The sequence below is a fragment of the Salmo salar genome, chromosome ssa15 (assembly GCF_905237065.1).
Source record: "Salmo salar chromosome ssa15, Ssal_v3.1, whole genome shotgun sequence".
NCBI lineage: Eukaryota > Metazoa > Chordata > Actinopteri > Salmoniformes > Salmonidae > Salmo > Salmo salar.
Genome location: NC_059456.1, coordinates 53458584 through 53470909, shown reverse-complemented (window position 1 = coordinate 53470909; position 12326 = coordinate 53458584). Strand labels below are relative to the sequence as shown.

Sequence of the window (12326 nt, the reverse complement as noted above, 5' to 3'; positions counted from 1 at the left end):
TGCATTCTATGGAAGAAAGAGAACCACCAGAGATCCAAAAGTCAACCATGACAATCCACCTTACAGCATTAAAAAAATCTAATAATTTATTTCTGTTTTCTTTTTCCACATTAAATAAAAAGATATCGTCGGACACTTTCAGAAAAAAAACAAAAAAGAGGCGACAGGGGAAGAGAACTCTGAAATGCAGCAACAACAACAAACAACTTCTCTCTTCCCTTAGCACATCTTACAGATCGGAGGGGGCCAGGGCTGGTCACCCCAAAAAACAAATGTAGCCTCCCTTTAGCTGGTCCTGCAGGGGCACAGTGTGTGGGGTGCCTAGAATATATGCCCACTGAGCTATGGTCAGTTTTCATCCCCCGTCCCTAATGGTGAAGGTTAGGATTTGGAAAGGGTAAGCTGATCCTAGATAGGTGTGCCTAAAGGGAAATTCTAGCAAGAGGAGCAGCTCAACTCCAGTCCTATGTGGACTATCTTATCAACAGGCCAGTTGCTGCAGATATAAACAGAGTGGAACATCCAATAAAAAGCTTGACAACTCTCGCTCTCATCCAATGAGATGGGAGAGGAGTGGGTGGGCTCTGGGATGAAGGGTAGCTAGGCAACCGGTGGGACGGTAGTCCTCCAGGACCAGTTAAGGGGCCTTTGTGAAATCCTTAGACCCTAAACTGGTTTGGCAACTTGATTTCTCTGGAGTGAAAACCATTTATTGATTTCATATGAAGACATACGGGATGGGAAGGTATCAGCTAGTCTGGAAGCGTCTGTTTCTTCTTTAGACCACTCCTTTGTCGAAACAGACCAGAGCATTAGATGTACATTAAATAGATATATCAAGGACTATAGAAATGACCAATGACAGACTGCTGAGGAAGCCCTTCAACTGGAGTTTATTCAATGAGGTGCAACATTCAGAACGTTGCAGCTAGAAATGTAATGAATAGAGCCGACACAATTCCCAATTCTACAAGACCGAGAATCAGATTGGATCTAGACAAAACATTTTTATATGAGCCTTCTGTAAAAGGGCACCCTCCTGAACAGACCTCTGGTGTTGATGGTCAAAGCGGAGCGGTCTGGTCTATCATGGAATGCTAGAATGCCCACGGTTCCTACTGGCACTGCCAGGGGTTAACAATGTTAAAAAGTAGGGGGGAAATAAAAGACCCGTTCCATGAGAATGAGGAGCGAGGGTCGGACCAAATTAAAAAGACCCATTTCATTTGAAAATAGGACAGGAGCGAGCCTCACACCTCTAGTATATAACAGGATCAGAGTGATGTCAGAAAGAGTCAAGATTCTACACAGGGAGCCAAATGGAAGTCTTCCCAGTGAATGGAACAGAGCGCCATGGGAACAGTTCGAAGCAGTTTAGCTCTGGAACAGTTAACCTAGCTCCCATCTGTGCTTCTGGATCTCTAATGACATCATCGCTGTCCAATATACACCTCTGGATCGGTCAAAATAAATGAGCCGAGAAAAAGAAACAGAAAACCCAGTCAATCAATCCCTCAAAAAACACAATTCACAATAAGTTGCTCTCAAATATCAAATCAATAGAGAACCAACACTCGTATACAAATCTGCAATTAAAAATGGAGAAAAAAAAGGTCATCTGATCTGTATTTTGTAACACACACAAGATGATGTTTGGGTGGTTAGTCCGTCGGTTTACATCCTTTCTTACTTCCCATTCCGCAATCGTAGCCAGTTGAATAGCAGACCGGCCTATTTCGACAAAGACCTCGGGTAACAGTTCCTGTTTGCATGTTTTTATACCAGATGTAAAATAGCAGATGCAAACACTGAGTAAACCTGGCCCAAAATGACTTGTGTATGCCAATGTATACCATAGAACACATCATGGGTAGATACTAGATAGCTGCTCCCTCTTGGCCTTTGTGACAGCATCACAGCTCAGCGGTACAGAACAGTAGTGTCTCTGCTAGGACATGATTCAGCTCTTCAGTTCCTACTGCTGCTCAGTACTAGGTCCCGGGGTCCGTGTCTTCACTATACTGTAGGGCTATCTGGAGGACTTAAATGGGAATGGGCGAAGTGGGAGTCTGAACAGAACCGATTCCATACCAATCTGTCAAAACACACGTAACTCTTTCACACGCACATGCTCACTGCAGCAATAGCCAAACAAAGTGCATCTGACCTTTGTTCATGTACTCTGGGAAGAAAAAACAATGTATATATATTTATTTTTTTCAATTTTTTAAAGCAGCCACAAATGCATATTTTCTTGGCCATAATTCGAGTGGATAGGAAACGCCTGGTGCGTTAGTCTTTCCCAGGAGGACAGTGGAGATCTAAGATGTTACTGGGGAGTGATCTGCATCAGAGTAGGGTCCCTGGGAAGTGCACACAAAGGCTCGGACACAAAGGGAAAGTAAGCGAGTGTAAGAGTGTATAGTAAGGAATCTAAACAAACTCAGAAAGCAAAATGCTGATTTATAAAACTGCTAACAATACTTCTGCCCTCTTTTACCAGAGGTGAACCAAAGGTGAGCATACTCAAAACACACAGCGAAGCCAACAGGGGTCCAGCATGTTTAATATTACTACTCCAGCCTGACTCTTTGCCATGCTGAAACAGGACTCTGGTGCTCTGGATGGGGTTCATTCAGACAGACAACTGTGACGAAGATTGATTGAAAGACAGAGTGGTACATGGAACCAGAGTCTACAAGTTAGGAGGAATCTGAATGAACAAACTGCAATAATGGAATAGTTTTCTCTCCCACACCTAAAACGACTCCTTTGTCAATAACTATTTTGAATTAAACTGAATTCTCTCCTTCTAAAGGTTCTTCAGCAGTGTTCCAGTGGCTGGAAGTGCATTTGGTGAAAATTTGCTTTGATCTGCAAAAAGGCCCAATCTCAAAACAGCCCCTCCTCCACTAAGCACTTCATATATGTCTAAAATGATTGGATAGGAATGACTAAAATGGTTATAGCTCCACCTTGCCCTCTGATAGGCCAGGAAGAATTTGCACCATACTGCTTACACCTATCCAGTCCTTTCAGATCTACATGTGCCTAGGAGTTAGGACTATGGTTCTGTTTGGAACTGGGCAATGCTCAGTGTTATTCAACACACACTCATCCGCCACTTGTGTTAAAATGAATGCATGCATATCTTTACAGGCTCCAGCTCTTTGTCTGGGGGTGAAAATGAACAGCAAGCAAAGCAATCGGCGTGATCATCTCACACCGTAGGGGGCAACAAAAAGACAGACAGGGGGAGAAACACACACACAACTCAGGATTCCCACCAAGCACTACACAACTTCACAAACACTCACACCCAGTCACACCAGCCACATCCCTTACACGTGCATACAAGAAATAGCCTGAACACTCACTTTTCCAAATCCACTAGGCAAAACAAACACACACACTATAGCTTTTCCAACCCCCTGTTGACTCATGAGATTAAAAAAGAAATGCAAAAAAAACCTTGACAAATATTTCTTGAGTCTGCCCCCCCCCACTTCCTTATTTTCACCCTCCGTTTATTCTTTTTTCCCCCACTTCTTCTTATTCTTTCCTGCATTCTGGTGGATGACTCAATGTGATGAGTTGCCCTCCGGGGGTTTGTGGGTACTGACTTGACCTCATGCCTCACACACTGCTCCGTTGGGGGGGGGGGGTCAAAGTTTAGAGGCTAAAGGTCATCAGACCACATCACACATCCCTCCCCCCTCTCACAGGGTCCTATAGCTAAGGCGACAGGGGTCTCTTCATAAAAACATTTGGTGGGATTTCTGTCTGTCCTTTCAGTGCAGCCTTGACCAAAAGAGCCATTATCCAAGATGTCGAGGATCAAAAAAGGAGGCGTGTATGTCTGATGGGGTAGTGTGCGTGTGCCTATGTGTATGCATATGTATGTGAATATGCGTGCATGTGCATAAGGGTGTATGTGTGTGACTGAGACTGTGGAGTTGGTCCTCCTCTCTCTAGCGGAGCCAGAGTTTGAGCCTCAGCGCGTCCACACCGTTCAGGTAATATCTGAAGAGCCGCTTGTCTCGGACAAAACCCAGGTTCTCATACAGCTTCAGAGCTGACTTGTTAGTGATCTCAGTCTCCAGAACCACCTGAGAGAGGGAGAGAGAAGGAGAGAGAAGGAAATAGAGCTTGTCAGATATGAAGCAATACAAGCAGTGTTTGGATGATTTTGCTTTGTTTGTTTTTGTCATAAGAGAAACAACATTAAAACATTAAAATATGGGATGAGTGATTTTGTGTGAATTTTATAAGAAAGATGTGCACAAGTTATTTTTCTATTCTATCCATTGTATTCACTAGAGCTGTTTTTTGTTTTCTGTTCTGGTCTGGATATACAATATCAGGTTAAATGGGTAATTTAGTATTTCTACATACATTTTTGGACTTTAAAATGAATGCATAGCTATCGTCAACGATTATTGAAGAATAACTTATAAATGCCTAATAAGCTTAGATAAACTCCCCCATCACTCAGCTGTTCACAACAAAAGTGTCAGGTGACCACTTTGTGGTGGTTTGAATCCACATTTGTGCCTTTAATCCATCAGTACCAGTGCAGTCAGGGTCACTAACTGAGTGAAGGACCCAGATGGACAACAGGGCCTTGGGACATCATCAGACAGCCAGTACCAATCTTCTTACCTCATCACAGTCCCCCTCTACCATGGAATAGATGGCCTTCTTCACTAGGTTAGTACCTGAAAAAACACAGACAATTACTTCAGTGGGATTGCACATGTACAAGTTTGCAGAGAGAAAATGGAATTGATAAAGCACTTTGAGATAAAAAAATGTTTTTAAAAAGTATTATTGCGAAAATGACTGTTAATAAGATGTGATAGGTCGCCGTGAGATAACGACAAAGAGCGCGCCCGTTCTCACCAATGCTTTTCCTCCGGTGTTTGGAGTCCACAGCCAGCATGGCGATGTAGCCACGACGAAACATCTTCTTGTGCATGTCCAGCTTGCACACAATGCCCCCCACACACTCCTGCTCCACCATGGCCTGGAAATGAACAAACATGTTTGTGCTGTGTCTAATTCTAAAGTTTTTAAATCTTTCTTTTGACCCAACAAAACCTATGCTTCTAGCCAATGAGCATCCAGAACACATCTACCCTGACCTCTAGGTTTGATTACACTGCACATGGCATTTCCTCCTTCCTAGAGTTCACTGACGGCAGTAGACTGGGAAATCATGCTGAATATAAACGAGCATGGTTACAATGATGACAATGGCTAATTCCTCTACGGAGAGGGAGACAGATCAACAACACATTTCTGAATTCATGGACCTAAAATGGTTTTGAATTATCCAAGAGTTCACCTCAAAACACCAAATTAAAACAAATTAAACAAGACTAGAAAAGTGAATGACTTGAAAGAGACAGGCAAGTGTTCCACATGTCAGAAAGCATCTGAGGCTCCAACACTATTTATAAGAAGTCCCAAGGCTGTCAAATGGGATTTGTGTGTGTGTGTGTGTGTGTGTGTGTGTGTGTGTGTGTGTGTGTGTGTGTGTACATAAGTGCCACATCATGTTCAACTGTAGCTGTGGGACACACCTCGAGATTATTAGATATAGTGGACGTTTACACTAGAAGTCACACCCGAACCAACCCTAGGCCTAACCCACCAGCCCTTTTAGTTCAACCTAAAAACAAACTCAAGTTTCACTGTCAGATAACACAACAAGGAGGGAGGAGGGTGGAAGGGCTACTCTTCTCAGTTAGCCTATATGACACTGGTCTGGATCCACCTACAGAGAAGCCTACAACTTACCTGGAACTTTAGGAATGTCGAATGAGCAGGATTAGATTACTGACCGACAGGATAATAACACAACAGAAGCAGACGCAGTAACAATAGGCCTACATCAGAACTGTGCTATGGGACACTACTGGCCTGTTTATTTAGCTAATGTTACCCAACCACACCTAAGTCAAGTCATGAAGGTGTTTTACTATAGGTCAGGGGAATTCAACTCTTACCCTACGAGGCCCGGAGCCTGCTGGTTCTGTTCAACCTGATAATGATTTGCACACACCTGGTGTCGCAGGTCTAAATCAGTCCCTGATTAGAAGGGAACAATGAAAAAAAATGCAGTGGTCCAGAGTTGAGTTTGAGGGCTATAGATAGTGTCTTGTCAGCAGCATACCACCCTGCATACCACTGCTGGCTTGCCTCTGAAACTAAGCAGGGTTGGTCCCTGGATGGGAGACAAGATGCTGCTGGAAGTGGTGTTGGAGGGCCAGCAGGGGGCACTCTTCCCTCTGTTCTAAGGAGATCCCAATGCCCACCGAGCAGTGAAGGGGACATTGCCCTGCGTAGGGTGCGGCCTTTCTGATGGGACGTTAAACAGGTGTCCTAACTCTCTGTGGTAATAAGAATTCCCATGGCACTTATCTTAAGAGGCTCTTAAACCCTGTGTCATGGCTAAATTCCCAACCTGGCCCTATTCCTAATTGCCATATCATTCCTCACCTCTCCACCTGATAGCTGATGTATGGTGAGTGTTTGCACACAAAAATGGTCACAGTGCATCACCCAGGTGGTTGCTGCACATTGGTGGTGGATGAGGTGAGTTTCCCCCTTACTACTAAAGCGCTTGAGTACCTCAGTTGCTAGAAAAGTGCTGTATAAATCCAATCAATTATTATGTCATACTCACCAGAAAGCAGAGCTGCGGCCAGTTGTGGATGAAGTACCTATAGGTATAAATGGAATAGGGCTCAGATAAGTCCTTGGTGATCAACCTCATGATTCCTGGCATCTGTAACTCGGATTCGTAGCGGACATAATGAATCCCTTGGCTCTCTTCCTCTCCTCGGCAAGGCGAGCAGTTCAGATCCAGCCTCGCTAGTTCTGACACCGGCGGCTGGTATGAGGCGTTCGGTTCACTCTCTACTCCAGCCCGGGGCTCACCGGGGCCTTCGCAGTCTGGGGACTGCTGGCTCGGTGGACGAGGGGCTTCCGTGGGGTCGCATTCCCCTTTCCTAACGTTACCACCGGGGCTGTCTCCCGTTACAGGGTGGCTTTGGATAGCCTCAGTTCTTGTGATAGTCAGCATACCGTTCATGCTATTGTTGTTCAAGTGAGGGTGGCTGCCTTTCGAACACGGACTGTGGTCCTCATGTTGGCAGCAATGGTCGCTATTGTTTTTGTCGCTCGGGTCGTCTCCAAAACTGCTGTTGTCACAGTACTCCGTGGACGTTCTCAGATTTTTGGGTCGATTTTCCAACGGACTGACCAAGCCGTTCATTTTCTGTTCTTGCAGGGCTTGCGTTTTGAGGTGTAGCGCAGCCGGGTTAGCATGGGATAGCATGTTTTTCTGTTTTTTCTTACTTGACCGTTTGTCCTCGCTGACCTGCTGGTCCTGTCTAGCCCCAGAGGCTACAGAGCCCTCCCGACCGCAACTGGACTGCTCCCCTTGCCCAGGTTCGAAACTCCCATCCCCGGGGAAGGGAATAATTTCAGCCGGGGATGCTGGCAATGCGCTGCTAGGCCCAGTCGGCACTGCAGCCATCCCACTTCATCAAGGGGGCGATACACGTTTAAAAAAAACGCTAAATAAAGTTTCATCTACAAGGTGAAAGGGTTTATAAACGAAGCTCACTTCCCTTATGCGGTAATTGTGCAAATACGAGGGTTTCAGAAACTATTTCTGTTTTACTTCCGACGCCTATCGTTGCTTTCTCCTCGGTTTCACCGCTGCCGGAAAGTACTGTCGCAGCAAATGCCATTGCAGCTGAAAGAGGGTGGTGCTTTACGACAGTCATGGGAATCATAACGGTTAGTGCTATATGGAATCCCTGGGACGTTCATGCCCTAAACACTGACCTTAACCGTAACCCTAACCGTAACCATTTTAAATGTCAACTTTAATGGGGTAACGTCAGAAGACAGTGCTGCCTCAGTTAGAAGATGGTGGAAACTGAGGTTTTGTTTGAAACTGCTAGAGAGTCTGAAAAGATTTGGCATGGGTCCTCAGATCCTCAAAAAGTTCTACAGCTGCACCATCGAGAGCATCCTTGACCGGTTGCATCACTGCCTGGTATGGCAACTGCTCGGGCCTCCGACTGCAAGGCACTACAGAGTGTAGTGCGTATGGCCCAGTACATCACTGGGGCGAAGCTTCCTGCTATCCAGGACCTCTATACCAAGTGGTGTCAGAAAGCCCTAAAAATTGTGAAAGACTCCAGCCACCCTTGTCATAGACTGTTCTCTCTGCTACCACACGGCAAGCGGTAACTGGGTGCCAAGTCTAGGACCAAAAGGCTTCTTAACAGCTTCTACACCCAAGCTAAAACACTCCTAAATAGCAAATCAAATGGCTACCCAGACTATTTGCATTGTCCCCCCACCCCCTCTTTTACACTGCTGCTACTATCTGGTTATTATCTATGCATAGTCACTTTAACTCTACCTACATGTACATATTACCGGATTTACCTCGACTAACCTGTGCCCCAGCACATTGACTCTGTACAGGTCTCAACTGTATATAGCCTCGCTACTGTTATTTTACTGTTGCTCTTTAATTATTTTTTATTTGTATTTTTACTTATCTATTTTTTACTAAACACTTAACACTTAACTGCATTGTTGGTTAAGGGCTTGTAAGTAAGCATTTCACTGTAAAGTCTACACCTGTTGTATTCGGCACATGTGACCAATACAATTTGATTTGATTTGAAGCTAATAGTACAGAAAGTGAGAATAAGTGGGTTACAGTGGCAGATAAAAAGAGAAACAAGAGAAGTAAAGCTGTGGTGGAAACAGGAAACCACTAGACTCGTTTTTAGTCAGAGTGAGGATTTCGGATCAATGCTACTTGGGAAATCCGTTTAAGATCTCGAGGAAAATCTGGAATGTGTTGGAAGAAAGTGTGGAGTCAGTGAGAGTCACAAAAAGTTATCTAATTATGTTTTTTTGTGTGTCTACGGCGCAGAAGAAGCGTGTTTTAAGACTCAAAAAGATATCGGAGAATAAATGTTTCCTGTGTGGATTTTCGTAGCAGGTCGCCTATCAAGGGGGTTATTTATTGGGTGACGTAAGAAAAAAAAAAGGCAGAGGATATAACTGAAGACATTGATGGAGTGGTTGGTGCACGTCGACTGACCTGTTTGGTGGATGGAAAAAATAAATGAACTTCATCCATGCTTACTGTTCTTTGATAAAGTCTCCCATTTTCATATAAAGTTAGAATTCATCAGATACGCTTTAAGAGCTTTTGTGCGCAAGCCCCTTCAGTGTCATCAATGTAAAATATTTGGTCATGTGTCACGTGTGTGCAGAAGGGAAGGGAATCATATGCCAGATTAAGTGATATGCTGCAACTGTGGAGGTGAACATGGGCCTGAATTCCTGGAGTGCCCTGTTAGGGTGAAGGAGAATAAGATGGCAAGAGTAAGGAGTGTCCAGCGTGGAGGCTGTGAGAAGATTGGAAGGAATGAGTGGCGGGGAAGGAGCAATGGTAGTAGAGCCACCACGACCAGTGAAGGTTTTACATCAACTGAGGGATAGTGAAATGCTACATGTTAAAAAGGTGGACTTTGTATTATTCATTGCAATGGTCATAAACTGTACAGCACAAGCGGAGAAGAAGTATATATGAAAATTGGAATCATTGTCGGTTTTTTGGGTGTTCATGATTTCACATCGGAGGCCATGCAAGAAATCCTGTCGGTGGATGTTCCACCATCACAGGTCCCTGAGCCTGTGTATGTATGTATTGTGTAGTGGACAGGTCCCTGAGCCTGTGTATGTATGTATTGTGTAGTGGACAGGTCCCTGAGCCTGTGTATGGATGTATTGTGTAGTGGACAGGTCCCTGAGCCTGTGTATGGATGTATTGTGTAGTGGACAGGTCCCTGAGCCTGTGTATGGATGTATTGTGTAGTGGACAGGTCCCTGAGCCTGTGTATGGATGTATTGTGTAGTGGACTGTGATTGAACAAGTGGGATGGGTTTTGTTAGTTGAAGTGTTTCATTTTGCATGATGTCGTTTTCCCCCTTTCCCACAATGTTTTTGTTGTTTCTTATTCAATACCCCGTCCAGATGGTGGCGGTAATGCACCGTTAACATTGGATGCCAAACGCCGTTAAACCCCATCGAAGAAGAAGGTAACGTCATAGTTGGGACGTCCCGACGATTGCCTGGGACCAATTCATAACGGAGAGGATTCCGCCCAAAGTCTGGGCGGGTGAGAGAAGTAGACAAAGTGTTTTTTGTATGGAGGCCTATTATAGTGTCGAGTTACGTGATGCTTATTTGATTAAATAGAATTTTCGTAATGTTTAGGCTGTTACAAACGTACTAACATAGGTGGCATTCCGGCAACTTTGAGAAAAACGACTTGTGCCTGTTGTTCACACGAGTATCCGCCCTCTCATTGGCTAGAATGGTAGACCTGATCTCGCCTACTCCCGTTTGCCTTCCATCTTTGAGGACATGTATTTCCGTTGTTAGAGCGGACACCTGACTATCTTGTCAATTTAATAGATAATCTTTGATCATAATCAATATTGAGGTTTTCACAGCTCTGTCAAGCATCAGCGAAGATCGCACATTACCACTGTTTTCGTCATAAATATACAATTCAAACTTCTGCAAAGCTTTGGAAGTTATTAGGTGGACTGGCTATTCCAAATAAATGACAAAATAACAAATGAAATAGTGACCAGATAAATAACCAATCATTTCGAGGTATTATATTCAAGTCAAGTTCATGAACGGAAACATGCCTCCTTCCAGAGCCCATATACTTTCTTGCCAGCAGAGGGTGCTACTGTTATGTGCGTTGAAATATGGTGCGATTGTCTAGTTTCTCGCAAAGTATTATGCAGTGCTATTGATGAAGTAATGTTAAGTGTGTGTAATGGAGAGAGAGCAATACTGGTCTCATTGGCCAGCTCTCCCTTGAAAAATACGTATTTTTACCTCAATGGGACGTCATGGATTTGATAAAGGTACACAAATTAAAATAAAACTGATATCTCTGCAAATACGTTAACCAGTATAACAACTGCTTGCAATATTATTTTCATGGAGACATGGACAGATAGTGATTGTATATACACACACTGCCTGACCCCTAACACTGGGGAAGCCCTTGGCAATGCTAGGCAGCAGACGGGGCACAGAGGGTAGGTAGTAAAGAGAAGGGGGTGGGGGGCAGCGATGCTGGAGGTTACAGGGCAGGGGGTACACTCTCCAGCTGGAGCACGGTGAGGGGGTGGCAGTGCCCAACTGGGCATCAGAGGGAGGTGGAGCTCTCCCCGTTGAGGGTGATAAGGGGGAAGCTGGGAGGCGAGACTCCACCCAGAGGGGGGTGTGTGTGTTTGGGGTGAAGGGGGTGGCCCGGACTGTTTGAGTGTTTGAGCAGGTGGAGGAGATTAGATGCACTGGAGAGGCTGGATAAGGGTTCACCAGATTATGATGTAAATACACACACACACACACACACACACTCTGTCTCCCCAGAGTTCCACCCCATTCAGTTGAATTCCTGTCAGATGAATTGGACATGGAATTCTCCACATGAAAGCTATTCAACTCCAGAATTGACTGGAAATTAGATAGAGTTGACCCTGACTCTGACGCGCGCACACACACACACACTCATGCATGCACCAACTGGGATGTGTAATGCTCTCTTAAAGACAGGTGGCAGTGTTGCCCTATAACTTTGTCAAGTCCTATCTGAAGCGCTCTCCAGTTTCTACATCCAGTGGTCGTGTAGCAGGCTCAGAGTTTCTCTCAGTGTGTGGGGATAGATGATGGACGGCACTATGATGACCAACGCATATCTCCATATCCCCAGGCACAACGGACAGCCGTGATACCACAAACCCTCCTTGCTGCTCATTGTGAGGCTCAGCACATTTCTCATCATAGTTGAGATCTCACATCAACCATTGATGAAGGTAAACACTGATTGGATTTGAAATTGTGGAGCTGATGGACTTGTTTCAAAGTGTTGACATGATGAAGCTGTAATGTGTCATTAGGAGATGCGGTTTGAAGAATGCCCCCCCCCTTCTCTTTCTCTCAACCACACTTGATTTTTATTTGCCCCTGTAAATTGATTTCATTACAAGAGGCCATTGCTTTAAAGAGGACTATAAGTGTCTCTGTGGCCCGCGGTCATATTTCCTATCTCACCAACCCTCACGTTTCAGGGTGTGTGTGTGTGCACGTGCATGCGGCCGTGTGTGTGTCATGCTTGTACTGTAATGAGTATGAATAAAGTGTGTTTGATTTGGACCAGAAAACAGAAAGCAAGGGAGAGAGAGGGAGACAG

At 44.8% G+C, this 12326-nt stretch overlaps 1 protein-coding gene across 1 annotated transcript; it reads right to left on the bottom strand.

Annotated features, from left to right (window-relative positions):
- Window positions 1–63: 63 nt before the first annotated feature.
- LOC106571576 (N-alpha-acetyltransferase 30) lies at window positions 64–7763 on the bottom strand. Its single transcript, XM_014144802.2, has 4 exons — window positions 6692–7763; window positions 4903–5026; window positions 4663–4718; window positions 64–4109 (listed from the first exon to the last, which is right to left on the bottom strand). Exons 1-4 carry the CDS (start codon window positions 7544–7546, stop codon window positions 3972–3974), a joined length of 1173 nt encoding a protein of 390 aa, XP_014000277.1. The 5' UTR covers window positions 7547–7763; the 3' UTR covers window positions 64–3971.
- Window positions 7764–12326: the final 4563 nt, after the last annotated feature.

What these genes read in the sequence shown, in the direction of transcription:
- LOC106571576 (XM_014144802.2), bottom strand. Translation starts at nt 7,546, where the DNA reads ATGGCTGCAGTGCCGACTGGGCCTAGCAGCGCATTGCCAGCATCCCCG. An exon ending in GGCCGCAGCTCTGCTTTCTG is followed by an intron (nt 5,027 to 6,691) that starts GTGAGTATGACA and finishes GTTCATTTCCAG; the next exon opens with GCCATGGTGGAGCAGGAGTG. An exon ending in TAGAGGGGGACTGTGATGAG is followed by an intron (nt 4,110 to 4,662) that starts GTAAGAAGATTG and finishes TCCCTCTCTCAG; the next exon opens with GTGGTTCTGGAGACTGAGAT.